At 39.6% G+C, this 24,769-nt stretch overlaps 2 protein-coding genes across 3 annotated transcripts in view; both read left to right on the top strand.

Moving 5' to 3' along the window:
* Positions 1–17,740, top strand: part of LOC122664841 (protein EIN4-like) — a 32,659-nt gene extending 14,919 nt beyond the window's left edge. Inside the window, exon 3 of the mRNA XM_043860862.1 lies at positions 17,712–17,740. The gene's annotated coding sequence lies outside the window, so the exon portion shown is untranslated. The remainder of the gene's footprint in view (positions 1–17,711) is intronic.
* Positions 5,941–24,234, top strand: LOC122664849 (tRNA N(3)-methylcytidine methyltransferase METTL6). Of its 2 annotated transcripts, none has more exons than XM_043860884.1 (8): positions 5,941–6,201; positions 6,360–6,469; positions 21,592–21,803; positions 21,948–22,036; positions 22,372–22,474; positions 22,641–22,783; positions 23,886–24,039; positions 24,079–24,234. In XM_043860884.1, exons 1-7 carry the CDS (start codon positions 5,995–5,997, stop codon positions 23,982–23,984), a joined length of 963 nt encoding a protein of 320 aa, XP_043716819.1. In that variant the 5' UTR covers positions 5,941–5,994; the 3' UTR covers positions 23,985–24,039; positions 24,079–24,234. The 2 variants fall into 2 exon arrangements, with proteins under 2 accessions (XP_043716819.1, XP_043716812.1); XM_043860877.1 differs by having other exon boundaries at positions 23,886–24,057; positions 24,097–24,234.
* The last annotated feature ends 535 nt before the right edge of the window (positions 24,235–24,769 follow it).

The raw sequence follows: 24,769 nt of genomic DNA, 5'->3' as shown, positions 1-24,769 counted from the left end.
CAAGGGAAAAAAATTTCCCACCAATGTATGCCATCTCATAATGGTTTTTTTATTATTATTTTCTTTCTCTCTTTCCCTCACTAGGAGTATCAATTCAGTCGAATAATTATCACCTCCACTTTGCGGGCATCTCCAATTCCTCTAATAGGGGGGAGTGGATCCCACCTTGGGCAGTGTTTTCGGGTAGGGGGTAGGGTGGTCATTTTTGCCCCCATGTGAGGAATTGGAGGAATTGGAAGGGGCAGCGAATTGGAGGGGATAAGGATTCTAATCAGTCACACCCGACTGGTTTCGATCGGGCCTAATCGTTACTCATCAATTTAAGGTCTTGCACCATTTTCGTCTGTTTAGGTAATTGAGCCTCGTAGGTCACAGCATGGATACGTTTCTATTTGGTTGGTCAATTATCGGTCCATAATCGGGTTAATTGGGATATAATAAGGCTGTTATCAGGCTATAAACAGTCCCTAACAGGGCCATAATAGGGTTATAATCAGACTAAATGGGCTTAAACGAGCTAACCGAACTATAAATGGTCGGTTAATGGCTAGTCATAGTATTTGATCAGTCCTTGTCGGGCGTTCATCAGACCACTACCTTGCATCGAGAATGTCCGATTTGCTTGAGCCCAACACGTTTTGTAATCGGTCGAATTGATCTTGGGCTTCAACTGATCAGTTCAGGTTGGGTCTACCTGTGCAGGCCAACTTTTGAACCCCCTACCCCTAACGATGTGAGGTTTTTTTTCAGATGATTCCATTCCTCTATCCACTAAGTGGCATGAGAAATTCTCACTACATTGACAGCGTGGGGAAGCCTCTCCCGTAGAATAAATAGATCATCAGAAAACCAAACCGGACATTCTCTACTAGCCCACAGTAGTTGGAAGAATGGATATTGTAATAGCACGGGGGCCAATGAGAGTGTGCACAGGAGCATCGACATTTGTACAATTTTTTATATCTCATGCGCTCCTGTGTCTCGGTATAGGAACCACGCCAGAAGGTAGCATTCTTTTTCCCAAAAGAAAAAGTAGGATTATGTGAAAAGCATATTCCAAGGATAGCCTTGCACACCAATTCATTGTTTAATGACAATTTCTATTAGTTGAACTCACTTTAATTTTGGTACTCAAAATTGTGGATATGTTCTATGACAATTTCCATTCATTTGCTAGGTTTCAAAGAAAAATAGATCCTCCTACATGAACATATATAAAGATGGAAAACGTGTTCTCTATCAGGGAGTGTGGCCCCTATGCTAGGGGCCAGCAGGGACCAATGGGAGTAGGTGCGAATTGAAAGCATCAATAGAAACAAGATTTCGATCCGCCTTTCATAGAGGTGGGGTGGTCATGTTGTCCCATGTTGTATCTAGGCACAAGATCCACACTCGGACAAAGTTCTTTTTCCCAATAAAGGTCTAAAAAATAATTGAAAAATCAACTGTGACATCTTTATTTTAGTAGCTTAAAATATACGTATCAAAATCCGAATACATAGTGAGAAATATAGATGCATGGCTAATGCAAAATGTGGACTCCTCAACCAAAGTAAGTAAAGGTGATCGACTTTACCCTCCACATGGCTTAAAATGGGTAATTGTGAAGGATAGGCATTGTTCACAGGCCAAGTAAACAATATTTTTCAATATTGACATTTCATTATCGTTATATTATATATTGGGAGTTGGGACCTACAACAAAAAAATGCAAAAAGTTCAAAATTTTTGCAAAATCTTTTAAAACTTTAAATAATACCAATAGTTAGGCACGTCCATACCCTTGTATGGGCTGGAAAATGTAGGTAAGTAAACTCGAAAAGATAAATGATAAGATTCTAATCCAAATAAGGGTGTTAAACGGTTTAGTTACGGTTCAAATCGTTTAATTAAATGGCCTCGATTTTGAAATCATAATCGAATCATTTATTAAACATTTTACGGTTCGATTCGGTAACGGTTTCTGTTTGATTTTGGCACATTGTGTACATTTAAGAGTGTTAAATGGATTACTTGGTTTGGTTCGGTTCAAACCGTTTACCTAAATGGCCTCAATTTTGAAACCATAACTGAATCATTTATTAAACGTTTCACGGCTTTGATTTAAACGATTCAGTTCGATTTCGGTAAACGGTTTCGGTTTACTTTTGATATCCTTAAATCCAAACCATTTCTTAGATATCCAACAGTTCAAATTGCTATAGCAGCCTTCCATGCCGCACCATTAGGTGCCCATACAAGAATATGAGTGTGCCCATCCATAAAACCTTTAATAAAATGAGAGTCACTGATGGAATTTTGCTCGGGCTAAGCTAGCCTGGACCAAGATCAGCCCAACATTGAAATTAAAAGTATTTCAATGTTTTTTAATCAAGCCTGAAAATCCATGGGCTGGTCAAGGGCTAATAACCTATTTGGCTTCGCCTGATGGGCAGCCCAAAAATAAAACTATGAATTTAGCAACTATAGTTTAAGGAAAGGATTCTCTACGCTGTCACAGTGTAGGGAGGAATCTGAATGCCACACCCATGGTTGTCTTGAAAAGTATCATCTATGTGGGGCCCATATATTTAGAGTAGATGAGAAAAAAAAAAAAGAATAAAAAAAATCATGTGACAGGAAACCACACTCTCTCTCTCTAGCATTGTGGGGAAGTTTTTCCTATATCTTATTCAATGAATAAGCACCAAAAGATTTTTTGTTTTTTCCATTGAAGAGACCCATGAATCATGCGTACATAGTAGAAAAAGGCTCTTACACGACCATGTTGGAATCTTTTCTACACAACCACTTTAAATAGTACCACGTCCGCAGATGGTATAACTATTTTGTCCGTTGGATCGAGAATTCATAGTTTGGATTACAAGCTTAATATTTTTTTTGGTAAGAATCTCAATGCTTAATTCAATCAAATATCCTCCCATATATTGACAAGTATCATCATGTGCTTACAATATTCCAACTACGGCTCCCATAACCCTAGATATTTAAAGTTCTATTTTGCCATGAGGCAAACTTTGATATTTTCATCAAAAAAAAATATATATTTTGATAAAACTGAAAAAGAAAATGTGAACGGGGATCCCTAGGTCTTAATGTTCACCAAATCGGACCCCATCTGTTCAGCCACATGACAATTATTGGCACTTAAAATGTTCATATAAGACATTTTTATCATGAGTTTGTGTTTGGTATGCATTCTGCATTCCAAAAATCATAGCAAATGCTACCATGTAATCTGCCTACTGCGCTTGGCTTAAACATAAATCTCCCCATAAGAAAGCTCATGTACCACAATTTTAGGCTGTGTTTGGTATGCCTTCTCGGAATAGATGCTAGATTGCTAGGTCTAGAACGCATTATGAAAGTAAGAACATTGAGAAGAATTGGATTTCAAAATGCATTCTAGACCAAGAATCTATTCCGAGAATACATGTCAAGCACAACCTTAATATCCTGGTTTATATACCAAAAGCCCATCTTAGATTTGTAGTGTATATAGGGCCATCTTTGGTAAGGTAACCACTTTCTTGAAACCAGCTAGGGTGCTACTCGAGACAATTGATGTTCTACCGGGCCCAAGCCCAACCGTTGCCTGAATCCCTGCCGGTAGGATTGGGCCTACACCTGCCTGGCCAAGCCCATCCTACTTAGATCCCTACTTCTAGCCTCTAGCTATGGGTGGTTTCATTGAATCTGCCCGAGCAAACCTGAGACAAACACAAGGTTAGGCTGAAATTCTTTGACCTCAAGCTAAGTTTGAGCTTGGGCTGAGATAATAAAGCCTGAGGTTGATCGAGTTGGATTGGGTTCGGATTGTTCTCTTCGCTAGGGCTTAGGGGTTCTGAGTTCTGACAATATTTTCATTCCAGCTCTGTCCGGTTGCAAGGGAGATAAGGAAACAAAAGTAAAGTTAAATTAAATCTTTGGTTTTTTTTCACTTGACAGTTCTTCTTGCTCTCATAATTTATAGACGTTATGTGTTAATTCATCACCAGCTATCGTAATAATGCTTATATTTTTCTTATAACATTTAATTTGAAGAAAAGCATTGAGGGAAGAAGTCTGTGCATGATGGGCTATATGATTGAGATTGAAATTCAATATTGACATGTGACCCATCAAGTGAAATTTGCAACTAATCAACAAACAATACCATGGGACAAAAAACCGAATTTTTTTTCAGCCACAGTCAATGAGAATCCATTCACCGCGAGGCTCCAAATGCGCAAGAGAAGGTATTAGAAGTGTATTTTGGAGAATATACTAAGACCCTAGGGGTTTTGTAAACCCTTGGATGGTGTGGTGAACCTTCTTTGCATGGTGAAGGAAAACATTCTCCATAAACATATCTTGTTGGCCAAAAACATTCAATGAAAGTATCAGAGAAAGAACTCATTATAAGCCGTAGAGATGAGCTTCTAGCCTTTAGGCCTAGTGTTTTCATCAACATTGTGATCAGTTTGTATAAAAACAAGTGGACAAATTGTCAGTGTGGCTAATTGTAGCCTAAACACAAATCATCACGAAGGATAATAGAGCTTTCATAAATGTTGAAAAAAATAAAATAAATAAAAACAATAATTTTGGAAACACTTAGGTTGTATTTGGTATGCATTCTTGAAAGAGATTTTAAATCTATAACACTTTTTTTTTTTTTTTTTGATAGAGGTCTACAACACATTCTGAAACAAGAAAATAGAGAAATATTGGGATTTAGAATGAGTTCTAGATCCAAAATCTATTACGAGAATGGATGCCAAACATAACCTTAGATTAGTGAAAATTCAAGGAAAGGGGTTGGGGAGGGGGGGAAGGAAGATCAATACATGGTTGAGTATTAAAGTACATGGAACGGTTTTTATAGACAATTCATCTAATATGGAATTTATGACGAAGCACCTAATTCTACAATATGGCAAGTTGGATAAGGCTAAAATTTTGTTGATGGGCGTTGGGAAGAATTCAGGGTTCCTTGCTCACAAGTCATTTCTCAATCCAAAAGAAATTAGCCAAGTGACAAAATAAAACTACCACAAATTAAACACTTTTGAAATAATACATGACAACACATGGTAGGGGATATGTGATTAAATTTGAGCTTGAAATTTGATATTCAACAATCAAAATCATTTCCTATATATTAAAGAAAGCAATTTTTGTTCACCCTTGGTCAAGGGAGAATTCTTGACCGAGGTATTCAAATGGTGTGTAGAAGGCATCAGTGAGTTGAGGGATATTATCGCCTTCATATATAGTAAAAGAGTAGAACATTTATGATCTTAGATGGATGTACTTTTACTTCAATCATATGGAGGATGAAAACTTTCTCCACTATCAAATGGTAGAAATCGAATCATCATTTTTCCACGTGGCACAAGTGCAATCTAAGCTATTAATGCAATTGACAATCTACCAAGTCATCTTCCCATGTGTCAAGATCCATCCCATGGGCCATGAAAACAATAATATAACACAATTTCTAGTTTGAACCGGCCGGACCTGTTCAGCACGAACTGGTTGCACCAACCAGTTCAGCCCAAACCGACCAAAACCTGTATTGTTTTGATTTCGGTCTGTGTTCTTACACGCGATAGAAATCAATTGAAACTGAAACCAACTTTGGGCTTAACAGTTTGGTTTCGGTTTGACCTATTATCGGCCTAAAACAGATTCAGCATAATTGAAATCGAACCAAAACGATCGATTGACAACCCTATCTTCCCACCATTTATTAATTATTAGAGGGGCCGATGCGATATTGATCCGGACTGATTTTCATTAAAAATCGGATTTTATTATTTTTCCATCCTTGGTCCATAGGACCATACTGATACACTGATCTAGGATCGGTGAGGAATCAGTATGGCTTTTACAGATACTTTGATACGAATCGGCCGATCCGAAACGGATTCCTCAAACCATGAGTCGTCCTTCTCTTAAGTTCAGTCAGTGCCATCTCCTCCACATTGCTTCAGTTTCAGGGAAAATAAAATGAGCGAAGAAGAAACGAAGTACTTCTCTAAAGATTTCGAGTGGGAAGAAGTAAGAGAAGAGGTAGAGAAGAATTTGTCACTCCGGTATCATCTTGTCCCTTTCGAATCCTCCACTCCTCTCTCATCACCATCTTCGTCTCTCGCCAACCAATCCGAAGCATGGAAGAGTTTTCATAATCGTCACTCTTCAGGGAGATTCTTCAAGGTTTCGATTCAATTCTCACTTAAATGTAGTTCTCTTCTATCGTTTATATATGTATATTCTCTTAATTAATTCAATTTTCTTCCCAACTAAGTTGAGTGATCCCATTGGTATTTGTCAAAAATTCACCTTTTTATTTTATTTTATTTTGGGGAGTGCAGGAAAGGCGGTATTTATTGAAGGAATTCCCAGAACTACTTAGCTTTCATGAATATTCAAAGGTATTGGAGGTGGGGTGCGGGAATGGGAGCACCGTTCTGCCCATTTTACGGTAAGTTAGGACTTGCCTTACTTTTGATTAATTCCTTTTGGGTAGTTGGTTTTTTTTTTTTTTAATAAATTTATTAGATTGATTGCTGTTGAGATTATAAGCTGCATTTTATTGTGAATAGATAATGATATTAAACCTGTTTTAGTTGAATGGGAAATTTGGGGAGAAAAACCCTGGAATCCTGTTGTTTCTGTACCCTTCTGATTGAGGCTATGATAATTTATTCGGTCTAAAATTTTAATTCTAGTTATGTGAGTCCTTTTAATCATTCGGTCGTTATCCCACTATAGAAATCTCCTTCTGTCATTTTGCTTTAACGAAGCTCTTTCTTTTTCTGGAAAAGCATGACTTCTCAGATATGTTCTACCTGAATCCAAGTCCTTTTTTCCATTCTCCTTTCCCTTTTAATTCCTTCAACCTGCGATGGGGCTGTCAGTGGCTATGTTAGTTATCTATGCGTAAAAAGAAGTATGCAACTTAGGTATGGTATCTTGCACTTAGGTGAAGGTGTCAGATATTGGCATAGTTGTTAGTTGAAAGGTGTCTCGGTTGCCTGTGTTACGTAGGTCTTCGGACTATCCTGGAATTTGGATATTATCAGGTAGGCTACAAAGTTCCTTTGAGTGCATTAATTCTAATTTTCTTTGTCTAGCAACTCATCTAACTCAAAGACCTCATGTTGGATACATTGTTGGAAATTTTTGTCCTGTTCATGTAGATGTATATGGTTATAATTCCTTGTCTTTAAAGTCTAAAAATAGAACTTGGTTTTTGCTAGTTATAAGCCCAGTGGATTGACAATATGGTGTTGCACAGATGAGAGTGCTGGGAGAATTGAGATAGTGAAAAAAAGAGTATCCCAGTGCTCGAGGCTGCTGCTACTGCAGGGTTTGGGTGGTTTGGGAGGGGCAAATGTACGCAGCCTTACCTCAGCTTTGTGAAGAGGCTGTTTCCAGGTTTCGAACCCGCAACTTGATGGTTGCAATAGTGCAACTTAACCGTTGCGTCAAGACTCGCCCACTAGAATAGAGATAATGATGTAGCTCAAAGGGGGAGGATTCAAAAAGGGCGTACCCAGTGCACAAGGCTCTCGCCATTGCGGGGTCTGGGGAGGGTCATAATGTACACTACCTAACCCCTGCTTCACGGAGAGGTTGTTTCCCGACTCGAACCCGCGACTACTAGGTCGCAATGGAGCAACCTTAACATTGTGCCGAGGTCTGCCCTCAAAAGGAGAGGATTCAAAATAGACTATAAAATAAAGAAAACTATAGGATAACAAGGGTCAGAGAGGACCACTTAACTCGATGGTCAGAAAGGACTGCTAACTTTCGGTCTCTTGGGGACTCACTCATCCAAGTGTGAGACTCACTCACCGCTAGAGGACCTTAAATTCACAATGGGGCTTACCATAGCACACCTACAAATTCCAAAAATACAAATTGTCAACTCTACCTTCTAAGCCAAAAGATACATATATATGGGGGAAGGGAAAAAGCGCCATTGGAAAATCACCATTGAAATAAAGCTGTTGGAAAATCGCCATTGAAATAGAGCCGTTGGAGATGAGACACCTTGAGAAGAGAACTATTTGAAAGGGAACCACAAAAAGAGAGAGACGTTGGACATTGGGAGAGTACATAGAATCCAATGCCTAATGCCCATGACATCATCATGACTACATCAGATAAGGTAGCATGAAATTGCAAAAATTAGGATATCAGGAACTGGTTTATTTGAGGACCAACTTGAATGGGTACAAAAATAATGATGCAGGTGGTAGGTTGATGGGATCTTGTTCACCATTGCTCTCTCTTACAGTCACATATTCTATATTTCTGGTGAAGACTTAGGTTCTTGTAAAGAAGCCTTTGAAGGAATAATTAAGGGCTTGAAGCTAACTCTGTAAGTTTTGAGATGGATCTTCTTGCTGATGTATTAAATCATTACAGCTACTTTCATCTTCCGTTATGGGACATCTGCAGAACCGACTCATGGGAGAGACGTAGGTGCAGATCATGCAAAGCAAGTCTGTATTTTTCCCTGTTCAAGTTAAATTCTTCAATCTGTTACTGAACTTTTGTAAATAACTTTAAGGACCTATACAAAGTACTGCATTGCTTAAAGGATGATGTAATTACTATATCTGCTTGACCTTCCTCTCTTGCATATCATTATATTCCTCTATCCCTGTTTTGTTTACTACAGAAGCCTTGGGGTCCTTTATGGTTTAGCTATTTCTCCATATTCTACAGCACATGATAAATCAGCAAGAAGAACAAACAACTGGTTACGTAGCAGAAATCATGTATCTTATGGAACAGGGATGATGCAGTTAAAACATAGAACAAGGCTTATTTTAGTAGAAATAAGCCTTAGGATGGGTTACATATTTGTTGAGCCTTTGGTCCAATTGGTTTTCATTATAGTAGGCCACTGTAATGGGGCCTAAAATATTAGTAAGAGGTAGGAGTACAGGATATACTTTATTAGTTAGTCTAGTTAGAGTCTTATTCTTCATTTTTAATTGTTATTAAAGTGTTTAGTTAAGTTGGATTAGGTCTCAATGAGTTCAGCCTTAATTTAATTGTTTCTTTCTTATTATATTCAAAGTTTTTAGTAGCAGCAAACTACCTTCATAGCAATCATAAATAAAGAAGGAGAAATGGAGGATGATGTTACACAGAAAATTATAATAGGATGGATGAAGTGGAGAGGTGTGTCCGAAGTGTTGGGTGATCGACATATTCCTTTAAAAGGTAAAAGAAAATTTTATAGGACAGTCATACGACCAGCTATGATGTATGGTGCAGAATGTTGGGCAGTTAAGAAACATCATACAGATAAACTCAGTGTAGCTGAGATGAGGATGTTGAGATGGATCTGTGGTAGAACTAGGAAGGATAAAATAAGGAATGAACAAATTAGGGATGCTTTGGGAGTAGCTCCGATACATGGTAAGCTACGAGAAAGTCATTTGAGGTGGAATGTCAATGTGCAACAGAGGCCTTTAGATGCTCTAGTAAGGAAGAGTGATTTGATTCAGATTGAAGGAGCTAAAAGAGCCAGGGCTAGACCTAAAAGGACTCTGGGAGAAGTGGTGAGGAAAGACATGCATAGCTTAAGTCTTATAACGAAGTATGGCTTTGGATAGAGCTGATAGGAAGGTAAGGATCCAGGTAGCCGACCCCATTTAGTCGGGATAAGACTGAGTTGAGTTGAGACTACCTCCATAGCAAGCTATTGGCTGGAGGAGTTTTTGGCTTATTTTAAGTATGTTTTAAAGTTTTATTTAAACATATGTAAAGGCAAATTTTGATGAATTAATGAAAGGCTTTTTCTTTGTTTTGGTCTGTGGATTCAGGCTTGCATCTATGGGATTTAGATGTGTTTACTATTGTGGGAGTCAAGCAATGTAGTTCAAAAGAACAAGAAGGGCAGCAGCATACCAGGCCATCGAATTGGAACGAAAAAAAGGACTAATATGTGTAATTTTGAGTGTCCAATGGGTTGTATGGGCCATGGGCTTCATATTTTTGGATTTACTTTTGTAATGGACCTTCTATAAGCCCAAATATTAGGGGCATAAGTCCTATACAAGATTCAGTAGTTATTTTCTGCTCCTTAGTCATATGAATAGTATGTTTCTGTATTTTGGAGTTTCTATTTCCTTGTAAGCTTTATTTAGTTCCTATTTTGTAAGATCTTTCCATTAGCCAAGGAGAGTTTCTATTTTTGTAACAAGGCAATTTATAAATAAAGGAGGAGGCAGTTCCTAGCCTTCAACAATTTTGACAGCCATTGAATGTGTCCTTTGAGTTAAAGCTTCAATGGATCGATTCTAATGGAAGATTAAGGAGTTAACAACAAGGAGGAAGGAGAAGGGAAGAAGAGAAGAAGAGTTGGGAGAGAATCAGGTGTATGTTGAGAGATTCTCAACACACATATTACTTCATTAATAAACTCTTCTAAATTACACAGGCTTCCCTAGGGAGGTAAAAGGAAATAAAACAAGAACAAGAAAAATACAACTTGGTCATGTCTTTTAACTAGACAATGACAGAACTACCCTTATACAAGATATTCTAACAACTCTAACACTCCCCCTCAAGCTGGAGAATAAATGTCATACATTCCCAGCTTGCACAATAGGGTACTAAATAGACTAGGAGTGAGCCCCTTGGTGAAGATATCTACTACTTGATCACCCGTCTTCACAAAGGGAGTACAAATGCACCTAGAATCAAGCTTCTCTTTGATGAAGTGACGATCAACCTCAATATGCTTGGTTCGATTATGTTGGACCGGATTATGGGCAATGCTTATGGTAGCTTTGTTGTCACAATAAAGTCTCATTGGCCCTTCAGTTTCAAAGCTCAAGTCTTGAAGAAGCCTCTTTAGCCACATAAGCTCACACACTCCATGAGCCATGGCCCTAAACTCGGCCTCTGCACTGGATCTAGCTACAACTGGTTGTTTCTTGCTCCTCCAGGTAACTAGATTACCACCCACAAAGATATAGTATCCAGAAGTGGATCTCTTGTCAGAGACTGAACCAGCCCAATCAGCATCTATGTAGCCTTCAATCTGCAAATGGTCATGCGTGGCAAATAGAAGACCTTTTCCAGGACAGGATTTTAAATATCTAATGATGCGATACACTGCATCCAGATGTCCACTCCTGGGAGCATGCATGAACTGACTCACCACCCCAACTGCATAGGAGATGTCTGGTCGAGTCAAGGAGAGATAGATTAGTTTCCCAACTAATCTTTGGTACTTACTTGCATCTATAAGAGAAGAGCCACATTCATTACCAAGTTTATGATTTGGATCAATGGGGGAAGTGGCTGGTTTGCACCCCACCATCCCTGTCTCTTTCAGAAGATCCAAGACAAATTTCCTTTGTCAAATGTTGATTCCTTTCCTTGATCTAGATACTTCAATCCCCAAGAAGTATTTCAAGAGTCCAAGGTCTTTGATCTCAAACTGTTTAGCCAGATAAGACTTCAATCTGTTTATCTCAGCAACATCATTCCCAATTACCACGATGTCATCAATGTAGACAATGATGGCTGTAACTATACCATTACCCCTCCTGATAAACAAGGTGTGGTCAGCTTGACTCTGATAATACCCATTCTTTAGAATGGCTTGTCTAAATCTCTCAAACCAGGCCTTAGGGGACTGCTTGAGGCCATAGAGAGCTTTCTTCAAGAGACACACTTTCCCTTCAGCTGAGGGGTACTTAAAACTAGGTGGAGGCTGCATGTACACTTCTTCTGCTAAATCTCCATAAAGAAATGCATTCTTCACATCTAATTGGTACATTGGCCAATCTTTATTGGCTGCCACTGAAAGAAAAACCCTGATTGAGTTATGCTTGGCTACAGGGGCAAAAGTCTCCTGGTAGTCAATGCCATACACCTGACTATACCCTTTTGCAACCAGCCTAGCTTTGTACCTTTCTACTGTACCATCGGATCTATACTTGATTGTATAGACCCATCTGCATCCAACTGGAGTTCTCCCCCTGGGAAGATCAACAAGTGTCCAAGTATTGTTCTTCTCTAGAGCCACCATTTCCTCAGTCATTGGTTGCATCCATTTTGGATCGGATAAGGCCTCTGTGACATTTTTGGGAATGGAAGAAGACTCTAGGGCAGTGGAGAAAGCAATACCTATAGGAGAAATGGAGTCATAGGAAACAAACTGGGCTATGGGGTTAGTACAAGCTCTCTTCCCTTTTCTCATAGCAATGGGAAGATCTAATTCAGAAGGAGGGGAATTACTTGACTGAGGAGGATGAGACTGAGGATGTGGATCCAAAGAGGGGTTTTGGCAGGGTTGCTTATACCATGGTTGCTTCCCTTTTCCCTTTAACAAGCATTCACCTCTTGTGAATACACAATCTTCTTTGAATCTTATTCCCTTGTATTCTGTTTTCCTGCTAGCATCACCACCACTACTAGCATCAATATCAACAACACCATCAACATCAGCATCATCAACAACATCCACTTCTTTGTACTTTCTAATATCAAATAGGAATGGGGAAGTGGAGGTAGGCAAGGGAGATAGAAAGGGAATGACATCAGCATTCTGTTCACTGCTAGTACTCTCCCCCTGAACAGAATGTTGAGGGGAAGAAAAATAAGGGATAGACTCAAAGAAGGTGACATCTTTGGAGAGAAGTCGCCTTCGGGAAGGAGGATGGTAACACTTATACCCTTTGGTTGAATCAGAGCAGCCCAAGAAGATGCACTTGAGAGCTTTGGGATTAAGCTTGGTACGGGCTGATTTGTTGACATGAACATAACAGACACAACCAAAGACTCTTGGAGTCAAGGAGAAAATTGAGGATTGAGGAGAAAGAAGAGCCAGGGGGGACTTGGAGCCAAGGAGAGGAGTTGGCATCCGATTAATAAGAAAGGGAGCGGTAAGAAGTACATCAGACCAGAAAGTCTTAGGCACATGCATACCAAAGAGAAGACCCCTGGTGATTTCCAGCAAATGGCGGTTTTTGCACTCAGCCACCCCATTTTGCTGTGGGGTGTCAACACAAGCCAGTTGATGGATGATGCCATTATCAATAAAGAACTGTTGGAGCCCCCCATACATGTACTCACCCCCCTTATCAGACCTAACAAGTTGGATTCGAGTACCAAACTGAGTACGGATAAGTTGATAAAAATCCTTAAAGGCATCACAAACATCACTCTTTTGTTTCAACAAAACAGTCCAAGTAGACCGAGAATAGTCATCCACAAATGAAACAAAGTAACGAAATCCAGACAAAGAAGTAGTAGGGGAAGGCCCCCAAACATCAGTATGAACAAGAGAAAAAGGTGCAGTAGATCTATTACCACGATAAGGATAAGAAGTACGACAATGTTTAGCAAAAATACAAGATTCACACTGAAAAACATAAGATGAAGGGAAAGAAGTAAACAAGTGGGGTAACTGTCTCCTCATAACAACAAAATAGGGATGACCCAAATGGTGATGCCAAAGTATTATAGACTCCAAAGTACTACGGTCACTCCGACCACAAACATAAGCTGCAGCAGTAGATTGAGCAGGTAATCGTGGCTCAAGAAGATAGAGTCCTCCTTTCTCAGTCCCACTGCCAATAACCCTCTTTGTCTCCAAATCCTAAAATACACAATCGGAAGGAAAGAAAGTGATACGACAATGTTAGGATTTGGTGAGATGACTCACGGATAATAGGTTAGTAGCAAAATCAGGAATATGAAGGTTAGACTCAAGGGAAATAGAAGGAGTAACTCGCACATTATCCTTACCAGAGACAGAAGAAAGGGAACCATCAGCAACCCTTACCTTGTCCCAGCCAGAGCAAATGGAGTAGGAATCAAAGTACTGTGACATACCAGTCATGTGATCAGAGGCTCTAGAGTCAATGATCCAGGTGGGTGTAGTAGAAGGAACAGATGAGACCTGCAGAGCTGAGGCAGAAGTAGTAGATCCTCCAGAGTTAGAACCAGTAGCGGACCCTCCAAGGTGAGACATCAGCCGACGGAAGGTTCCAATATCATCCTGTGAGAGGGAATTTGGAGCCGGCTGGGGTCCAGGTGGGTCAGACTCAGATGTCACAGAGTGAGCCCGAGCTCCCCCTCGCTTGCCTCCACGAGCACTAAATGAACCACCACGCATACCAGGGGGCTGTCCATGTAGATCCCAACACCTGTCCTTGGTGTGTCCAAGCTTGCCACAATGATCACATTTGAATCGCTCACGGTGATCTCCACGAGGTGGCCCTTGGCCTTTCCCCGCACTTTTCCAGTCTCCGTGGGAACTAGAAACAAGAGCAGATCTCTCTGTGGATGGTGCAACATCCATAGTGGTTCTCCTGGTTTCCTCACTTTGCAAGTAGCTGCACACTTCATCCAGAGATGGAAAGGGAGATCTGCCTAAGATTTGCAGGCGAAGAGGCTCATACTCTTGGTTAAGACCACCAAGCAAAATAAGGATCCTTTCCTTTTCTTGGCTCCTGTAGACCTTTGCCTGATCATCAGAATTGGACAACTGGAGGTTGTTATAGTGATTATATTCCTCCCACAAGCTAATAACAGAGTTGTAGTACTCTGATATACTCCTATCACCCTATTTCATATGGATGATCTTTTGGAGGATTTGATACACCTTTGTTGTATCTCCAACTCTGTCAAAAACTTTGGAGACACTGTCCCAGATATCTTTCACAGTCTCCTTACTCATAAACCTCCTACCTATCTCAGGTTTCATGGAGAATATCAACCAAGTCATAACAGTGGAGTTCTCAGTCTCCCACTTTAGATAGCCTGGATTAGTTGTAGCAGGAGCTGTGATAGACCCAGTAATGTATCCCAACTTTCCCCTACTGCGTAGGGACAACTTCATAGACTGGGACCAATCCAAGTCGTTGGTATTATCCAACTTCACAATAGAGATTTGGGTGTTGGGGTTATCAAAGGAAGCCATGGTTGGGATCCCACTACTCAGGCTGCCAGCTGTAGTAGGTCCACTGACTTCAGAATCTTGTCCAGACACAGTAGACATAATAGGCAAACACTTCAACAATCAACACAGTGTTTTTGCTCAAGTGGAGAGTATACTCAACCCAAATAAAGGAGGCAAACCAATACACAAATAGTGCTCAATCAACCAAATCACTAGGCTGAGACCAAGCCTAGAAAACAGCAGGCATACAGAGAGCAAAAAACAAGCATAACTCAGACCAAATCCTTCTAACAGCCAAGGAACTTCAGTTCATAACACCCAACAAGTGTACCAAGATGCACACATTCCATTCTCAGCAACAAACAAGCATCCAATGCAGCAATCTTAAAAAAAAAAGGTCAAACAAGCAGAAACAGAGCTGCTAATACCTGTACAGTAGCAAAAAAGGCAGCAGCAGTCTTTCAATCTTCCACCTTCAAGAACAAGCTCGTAGGGCTTCAAAACAACACTCCCATACGACTTGAATGAGTCAAGTTCCAAGGCAAACCAATCTGCCAAAGGCAAAATCGAACTTGAAATAGCCCACTGCTGGTGGAAAAACAGAGTTTGCTTCCAATGCTTCACAACAGTTGGGAGCTAAATACCCTTCCTCTCAACAACCAAGAGGTTAGGGGTCTGAGACAGCTTCCCTAGGCGATTCAAAAGCACTAGGTCTCACTCCAAGAGATGGAGAGAAGAAGGAGAACCAAGGCAAATGCTTCACAGGCTGGCGGTAGCTAGGCAAGCATCTTCCAAAGCTTCAAAACACTTCAACAGCTCCTAAAACTCCCTCCATATGGACTTGGTTTGAAGAATACTACTCCCAAGATTGTAGGAAGTATAGTATCTCACACATACAGCCTCTAATGGAACCCCCTTTACATTTATAGGGTTCCAAAGAGAGAAGACAACCACTAAGCTGAGCCGACTCTCAAACCAGAGATGCTAGCTCTGATACCAAGTTAAAGCTTCAATGGATCGATTCTAATGGAAGATTAAGGAGTTAACAGCGAGGAAGGAGAAGGGAAGAAGGGAAGAAGAGAAGAAGAGTTGGGAGAGAATCAGGTGTATGTTGAGAGATTCTCAACACACATATTACTTCATTAATAAACTCTTCTAAATTACACAGGCCTCCCTAGGGAGGTAAAAGGAAATAAAACAAGAACAAGAAAAATACAACTTGATCATGTCTTTTAACTAGACAATGACAGAACTACCCTTATACAAGATATTCTAACAACTCTAACACTTTGTGCATGTGTGTGACTATGAGAGACACCCATGCTGTGAGAGACAGCAAACCTTGGTGAGAGGCCAAGGTGGAGATTGGTGAGAGGCCATCTCCTAGTTGGTGGAAGTCCAACATATCCCCTTCTTCCTTCCCTTTCTTCTTCTTCTATTTGCTCTCAACTTAGTTTCTATTTTTCATTGATCTCTGCTAGACTGATACTGGTAAGTTATTTTACTATTGATTTCTGTTTGTTTTTCATTATTTTCTGAGTTCTGTCTTCGTCCTTAGTGTTGCCAATTTGCATCTGACCTTCTTGTTACTGATTCAACTCAAGTCTTCTTCTCCAATGACCTGCGCAAGGTGCTACTGGACCAGAGAATAACAATTGCTATTTTCAGTCACTCTCTCAAATTAGAAATGCTATTCTTTGCTATCTACCCTGTTTTCTGCAAGACTTCTTTAATGATTCAATTTGCTGTCATAGACCAGGTTTCAGTCCACATTTTATGTTCTGTTTTCCCTAACTTTCTAATTCTGATTTTGGTACCTATTAATACTGTGGCTGTGACAACTCCCTATCCAGCCTTTGGATGAAGACTTGATTTTGATATGTTATTCATCTCATGAGGAGGTAGTTTTGACCAGAGTTTTGTTCCCATCAGATTAGTCTACTGTGAATTATAAATCATTCTTTTTTTTCTGGTATTTCTCCTACCCTGAGATTCTGGTTGTGTTGGTTTCCTGGTCAGTCATGGTTTAGCGATTAAGCCGATTAGGATACCAACTATTTGGTATCAGAGTCATGGTGGAGGGGAGTTCCAGCACCCCAAACCAGGCTTTGGAAATTAATCTCCTCTTTTGAGATGATATGACAGTTGCCTGACAGAATGTCCAATATGGAGCAACATCGTAAAACAAATTCAGTCATTGCAGCCATTGTATCCAACCCCGAAATGCAAGTGTGAACCCCAAGTATATGGTGATTGGGCTGTTAACATCTGTTAATGCAGCCCTTGAGGGAGAGGATTACGACACTAATGAGGATGATGATGACGACGTCGCCATTACGTTTTTTACACTTTGATGACTAGTGGACCATTGACATCTCAGGTTATAGTGGACAGTGGGAGTTGTGTAACATTGTCTCCCAATCTTTTGTCATTGAAGGAAAGTTAAAGACAGGCACACCCATAACCATAGAAGGTCTCACTTCTAAACAACAATACTTTGGAGGTCAACCAACGATGTTCTGTACCGCTGAAGTTTGGTGAGTATGAGGAGGACCTATGGTGTGTTGTCATACCCATGGTGTTGACAAATGTTTTGCTTGGATGACCATGGATCATAGTGATCAAGACGGTGGAAGGGTGCTTAAGCGCTTAGGCGACAAGGTGCCCGCCTAGGCGTTGGCTAGGTGACCAAGGCGCCCAAGTGTTATTTTGTATTTCCCCTCTTTTCTAACATTATTTAGTATGCTACAATATGTATATCATCAAAAATCAACATTAAGCCGCATCAAGTCATAAAAAATCAACATTAAGCCACATCAAGTCATAAAAAATCAACATTAAGTCACATCAAGTCATCAAAAATCAACATAGAACTAGAAGACAGCAGAACTGAAGAAGCAAGCTATTGGAAGTGTGAAACAATCAAAACATACATTTGGTTTATACTGTTCTTGGAATTGGTTATTGTCCAGGTATACCTAGTCTCACATTTGGTAAATACTGTTCTTAGAAAATATAATCTTATCAGTAAGTAATTAAACTGGTCTCGATTTAGAGAAATGTTCTTGTTCTCTAGAAGTTTGACTGATCAAATGATTTTATTTTTACATGAGACTTTTTCTATTAGGTAGAGCACAAAACTAGTTTTCCAACAAATCCAAGACTGCTTAAATATGATTTATATTGAAGGAGTTATGTTCCAGACCTCCAGTCAAACCGTATTTGGGACTTGGCTCTACATTATTTGGTATCAGAGCTATGGAGGGATAGCGTAGCCGTTATGATGACGGGACAATATCAACGGTTGTTGCATTCTACCTATGATTGAAGGATAATCATGCAAATATGATATGCCATCACTACCAAACTCGTGGACGAATTTTTTTTCAAGATGGGGAGAGTTGATGTAGTTCAAAAGAACATGAAGAGGCAGCAGCAAACCAGGCCATTAAATTGGGCTAAAAATGGACTAATATGTGTAATTTTGAGTGTCCAATGGGTTGTATGGGCCATGGGCTTCATATTTTTGGGTTTACTTTTGTAATGGGCCAATTCTATAATCCCAAATATTAGGGATTTAAGTTCTATACGGGATTAAGCAGTTATTTTCTGTTCCTTAGCCATTAAGAATAGTAGGGTTCTATTTTATAAGATCTCTCCATTAGCCAAGGATAGTTTCTATTTTTGTAACAAGGCAATTTATAAATAAAGGAGGAGGCAGTTCCTAGCCTCCAACATATTTGACAGCCATTGAATGTGTGCATTGTGCATGTGCGTTAGTGTGAGAGACACCCATGCTGTGCGAGATAGCAAACCTTGGTGAGAGGCCATCTCCTAGTTGGTGGGAGACCAACATATCCCCTTCTTCTATTTGTTCTCAACTTGGTTTCTATTTTCACTGTTCTCTGCTACTGGTACGTTATTTTACTATTGATTTCTGTTAGTTTTTCATTATTCTCTGAGTTCTGTCTTCATCCTTATTGTTGCTAATTTGCATCTGGCTTCCTGTTACTGATTCAACTCAAGTCTTCTTCTCCAATGACCTGCGTAAGGTGCTACTGGACTAGGGAATAACAGTTGCTATTTTCAGTCACTCTCTCAAATTAGAAACTGCTATTTCTTTGCTATCTAACCTGTTTTCTGCAAGACTTCTTTAAGGATTCAAGTCATTCAACTGCTGTCGTTGACCAGGTTTCAGTTCATTGTTTATATTCTGTTTTTCCCTAACTTTCTAATTCTGATTTTGGAAATTACTAATTCTGTGACTGTGACATAACTCCCTATCCAACTGTTGGATGAAGATCTGAATTTGATATGTTATTCATCACATCAGTAGGTAGGTTCGACCAGAGTTTTGTTCCCATCAGATTAGTCTACTGTGAGTTATAAATCATTTTTTATTTCTGGTATTTTTCCTGCCCTGCGATACTGGTTGTTCTGGTTTTCTGGTCATTCGTGGTTTGGGGATCAGGAATACCAACATCAAGAGTGTTTCATTGCTTTGAGATTTAGTAGTGAACCCTAGTGGGATTCTAGGTTGGGGTACTAGTGAGATTCCAGCCTTGCAAATCAGGTGGGATTCCTGATTAGATATTCTTGTTTTTTTTTTCTTTTTTTTTTCCATCAAATCAATTATGTTTCTGAAGTTCTTTTCTATCCTGCACATACTAGTTCTACCATTCTTATCAAGTTCTGTTTTCAAACGTTCTATTCGAATTTTAAAATTTTCTACTTGAAGTCAACTTCTTCAAAAACTCTGTATTCTGTTTTTGATTTTCAAAATCTGATTTCAGGTCACTGTTCTGGTTCTAATCCTGATATTAATCCAGTATTTTTTTGGGGAAATTACAGGATTAGACACAATTAGGTTTGTTCTTACAAAATTAGCCACTCATTGTTTCAGTTAACAAAAATATATACTTTTGAGTTTGGATTTACAAAATTATCCAAAACAATGGTTTTCCCTCAACTATGTATGTTTTTTTACTATTTTACCCCTAATTACTTCAACCACCCAACACCACCTCCACCATCGCCATCACCACCTCTCCTTCTCCCTTGCAACCCCACCGTACCTGCTATGCTGAACCCTTGCGCCTCACGGCCCTCACCCCTGCATCCGCACCTCCTCCGCCCAACCTCTTCAATCGAGATGACGACCCACAGCTTGCCCAAGATATAGCTTGAAGCTTCACTAGATAGGAACAATTCACTGGAAAAAGAGAACGAGCAACTGAAGCCAGAGATAGTACACCTGAGAACTCAATTCTGTTTTGGCCTCGAAGCCGGATCCAAACCTGAGCTTCTCCTCGCGATGAGCTGTCTATGCAAGGGAAGTTTGGAGGCTTTCCTCCTTGCAAATGTAGCAAACCAGAATAGTGGTGGGCAGTGGGTTAATAGGCTTGAGATAGCTGGGGTATGAGCAAGGGTGTGAGGAAGATGAGGGCACATGGAAGGGGTGTTGGGATGATGGGATAATGGGGGATAGAGTATGGGTCGGTGGGTGAAACGGTGGTGAGTGCGTTGTGGGCCACTCGTCGAATTGCATTGGAGTATGGGTCACACTCTCTTTCCATTAATGAAAGTAAAAGTACACAAAACAGAGGGAAGGGATGGCTCGCCAGAATTGCAGCGGTGTTTCTCCAAATCACCCCACTGCTACAATGGAACCAATATACCCCCACCTCTACTTCCTGCAACTCCCACTCCAACCCGACCCTGCTTCCTCACATTGCTCTTGCTCCTGGTCTCTTTCTCAGAATCCCAAAAAACCATGAATTTTTTTTGGGAAAATCAGAACCTGGGTAGAGGTTGCACAGCCACTGGCGCAAAGATGGTGGACAATGCCGCCAAATCCTAGGCCCTGCCATAGTACGACACTCACTGGCCGACAAAATGCTAATTTGGCCAGCGAAGGCGTTGCGAAGACGCTGATGGCAGAGGGAATCATACGTTTGGTGGTGTTGCTCCGACCTACCAACCTCCAAGGAAGTGAAGGGGTGAAGTTGGCGGTGATGGGGTGATCGAGGGGAGGAAGATGAAAAGGACAAAAATGTCAAAATATACATGTGGATGAGGGTGGGGTACTGTTTTAGCTATTTCTGTAATACTCAAACTCGATTTGACTAGTTCCGTTGACATAAACATTGGGTGGTTAACTTTGTAAACCAAAACCCAATGTTAGCTAATCCAGTAATTTTCCCTATTTTTTTTCAGTTTCTGAATCTCAATTTCCTGCTTCGAATTCTGTCTTTTTCTAGTTCTTGAGATCCAGCCATCAGATCTGGATCATACGTACAATTTTATTCTACCTGATAAACGAAGCTATTGATTTGAATTTCAGACCAATCTGAATTATTCTCTTTGAGTTATTGATTTCTCCTAAATCAGGTTTTGTCCTTGTCCCTGCAATCCTGTCCAAGCTGATCTCCTACTGGACCTCACTGTTTTAAGATTAGCACTGCATTAAGGGACAAAAAAATTCATAATGCAGAAGGCAACATATTTCTTCTCATAATTATTTTGTGTGTTTGATTCTTGGTTTCTACTTTAGGTTCATATCAGATCTTTTGTGCACATGTTTATCTTAGTGTTTTTATTATTTTTCCTTGCCCTTTTTTTTTTTGGATAGATATCTTGACATGATTTTGGTTCTTATTTAGTGGAAAGCAGAGCAGTGCTGTTTATGCTTGTGATTGCAGTAAGGAGGCTCTTGATAGGGCTAAGGAGATGATAGATGCAGCTGATGGAATCTTAATCAAGGATAGATTCCATCCATTTGTTTGTGATTTTTCTCGAAATGGATTTCCAAAGTGGTTGGTTTGCGATTCTTGCCGAAGAGATTCTCTGCAAAAGCATCGTGATTTCTTATCAGGTTGGAAGTTATAATCTTTACTGGAACAATTCTTTTCTGAATTCCAAATGGTTTTTCGTTCTTTTATAGTTCTTGGGTTTGCGAGAACTACCGTGGCCCTAAAAGACAGCATGAATTTATTCTCTTCTGTTGGTTATGTCCCAGATGGAAATAAGAGTGAAGGAATGGAGTTGAACAAGTTATCCTCCAACAAAGATCATTGTTGCATTGGTGTATTGGATTTTGTTACCTTGGTATATGTACTACTGTTCAAATCAATTTCATTACATGCATTGCATTTATATGTTTACTTGTATGGCTTGACATTTAGGTCAACTGAAATGCTGAATATATCTTGTGGTTCCTTTTCTGATTAATCTACTTGCTTATTTTACTCAATTGGATGATTGATTGACAGAGGAGATGAGGAATAGATAAAAACAACATAAGGTGTAAGCCAGTTTTTTGTGGATATTGATCTGAATATGGACTTGGATCATAGATTTCTGTTTCTTATCAATGATGTATCTAGCAAAATATGGATTAGAATGTATTGTCTAACTTTTTGCTTTTTAAATTTAATTTTTAGATATTCACATTATCTTCCTTGCCGTTCCAAAAGATGCCAACAGCCCTGGAAGAATGCATTTCTGTTTTAAAGCCTGGTGGACTGCTCTTATTTAGGGATTATGGTAAAACCTGAACCAATAGTAGTAGTACTAGTATACCGTAATGGTGCAGAATATTTATTTGTTAATAGTGATTGTAGATTTTAACCCTTTAATGAATAAATTTCTTCTTCCAGTTTCTGTTTATTATATTTCAATTGAAAAGAAAACTTGGTTACCTGAACCTCAGGCCTTTATGACATGACTATGCTTCGATTTCCGCTGGAACAGAGAGTGGGGTTCAGAGAGTACATGCGTTCTGATGGCACTCTTTCTAGTTTCTTCTGTTTGGATACCGTGAGGGACCTCTTTGTAGGTGCAGGCTTCATTGTGGTACTAATGATCTCATCTTTTAATATTGACATGAAAAGTGTTTAGTGGTTGCACTCTACTTTCTAACTCGGTGTTTTAAAAGGCAGATGTGAAGTAAAACCCTGGACCATGACTTCAGGCAGGAACCTCATGCTTCCTTCTTTGTCTATTTTTTTAAATTAAAGAATGAGAAAAATGCAACTCAATCTTCATGTTGGAAAAGAAAAGGTTGGAAAGCAAGAAAATGTCTCAGTAAGATTTACCTTTTAGGTGACTTACATATTGAAAAACAATGGTAGGTGCTCACTAGTTTATATCTGAAAGTGATACACTTGTGGATCTCAATTTCGATAAACACTCACAAACGGGGGGCGGATTGGGGGGACCTATGTTGTGAGCATAGTTGCCACGGCGACTAGGCGACCCAAGGTGTTGGATGGGCCTAGACGCAAGTTAAAACTAACAAGGCGTCCAAGGTGCCCACCTAGGTGACCAAGGCAATCAAGGCGCCTGGACGCCTAGGCAACGCCTTGAGTTGTGAGCTGATGGATCCAAAGCATCCAAGATCTTAGAGAGAAACCTTCAAATGTTATATATCTCAAACCCTAAAAGCAAATTTAATGAGGATTTTAAGAAATTTGGAGAATGAAAAGGAAGTGGTTTTTATAGTTCATGGTTCTGTGAGAACCTATATGAAGAGTAACTCACTACATAAGTTATGCGTCTCATGCACTTCATTGTGTATGATGCAAACTTAATGGTCTAAACAGCTAGCTTTCTGGAGTCCTCTTTATCTTCTCTTTGAGGAAGCTTTATGTTTCGGAGAACTTCTCTCATCAAAAAAGAAGACAAAAGAAAGGGACCTGAATCTCTTTCCAGAAATAAATTGTAAGACTGAATCAGGAGTCAGGACCAGAACTATGCCCCCCCCCCCCCCATGCCCTTGGGCTGGTGCAGTAAAGTATTTTAAATTGAGATTTCCTCTGTTATCAGCTACAAAAATTGCAGTAAAGTTGATGTTACAAAATTTAGTTGCTAATACATGGAGATCGGATGTCAAAATGATTTGTACTAGTTTTCCTTCTTGAGTACTGTTCATGGTAATTAGTTTGTATGTTTGCAGCTTGAACTTGAATACTGTTGCATCAAATCTGTGAATCGGCAAAATGGGAAGCAGATGCGAAGAGTTTGGGTTCATGGAAAGTTCCAGAAGCCACTTTAAACCCTAATGTCAACATATTTCCATTGAAGCATTGCTGAAGAGATAATGTGTATCTGTATGATGTTGGTTTCTATCCAATGGTTTCTGACAGAAGGGTAGTGGCTTTAGCATGTGCATCTTTGTCACTTTTAGGGAGTTTAGTATGATGCACTGGAAAGCCATTATCTAATTTCCAATCATCTTAAAGTTATTAAACTAGCATTTCTTCAGCTTATGTTAGCATATATACATTTGGCTCCATATTGGAAGGTAAAACCTGTGCATACCACCTGATTTCTTCAGTCTATTCATTTCTCCAGTTTTCTTCGAAGGGATCCATCTCAAAGCTCTGTTACTAATCACAAAACAAGCTTTCAGAATTGATTCTCTGTTAAAGCCCCCTAATTAACCTCATGCCATGCGAGGCATCAAAACTCAGGTACATGTTTGTACATAATTTGTCTAAATTCTATTTCGAGTATTATTCTGTTCAATATCTTCTAATATGAAATGGAATGACTAGTTGAGCCATTGTCATATGTCATGTTGGATAAATACAAGTATCTTGAGGGACAAGAGACCTTGGTATCATTTGCACTATCTCTGTAGGCTCTTGTTACATATAAATTTATAGGGGTAAAGTTTATTCCCCTAATTTTATCCATTAATAGATAGCTAATGGCATTGGAAAACTGATGTAGAATATCTGGATGTCAATCTAGCTGAACTTGGAGCTTATATTAGGGTTTGGCAGCTGAATAAAGAATAAAAGAAAACAGAGAAGACGATGAATTGGTTTAGCTTTC

This window comes from Telopea speciosissima, chromosome 1 (assembly GCF_018873765.1).
Source record: "Telopea speciosissima isolate NSW1024214 ecotype Mountain lineage chromosome 1, Tspe_v1, whole genome shotgun sequence".
Classification (NCBI taxonomy): Eukaryota; Viridiplantae; Streptophyta; class Magnoliopsida; order Proteales; family Proteaceae; genus Telopea; species Telopea speciosissima.
The sequence above is the reverse complement of the archived record's forward strand: the minus strand, read 5'-3'. Positions and strand labels throughout refer to the sequence as shown.

Excerpts from the sequence above, each read along its gene's own strand:
- LOC122664849 (XM_043860884.1), top strand. The coding sequence starts at position 5,995 with ATGAGCGAAGAAGAAACGAAGTACTTCTCTAAAGATTTCGAGTGGGAA. Across the intron at positions 6,202-6,359 it reads CTTCAGGGAGATTCTTCAAG|GAAAGGCGGTATTTATTGAA; the intron begins GTTTCGATTCAA and ends TGGGGAGTGCAG. Across the intron at positions 21,804-21,947 it reads GCATCGTGATTTCTTATCAG|ATGGAAATAAGAGTGAAGGA; the intron begins GTTGGAAGTTAT and ends GTTATGTCCCAG.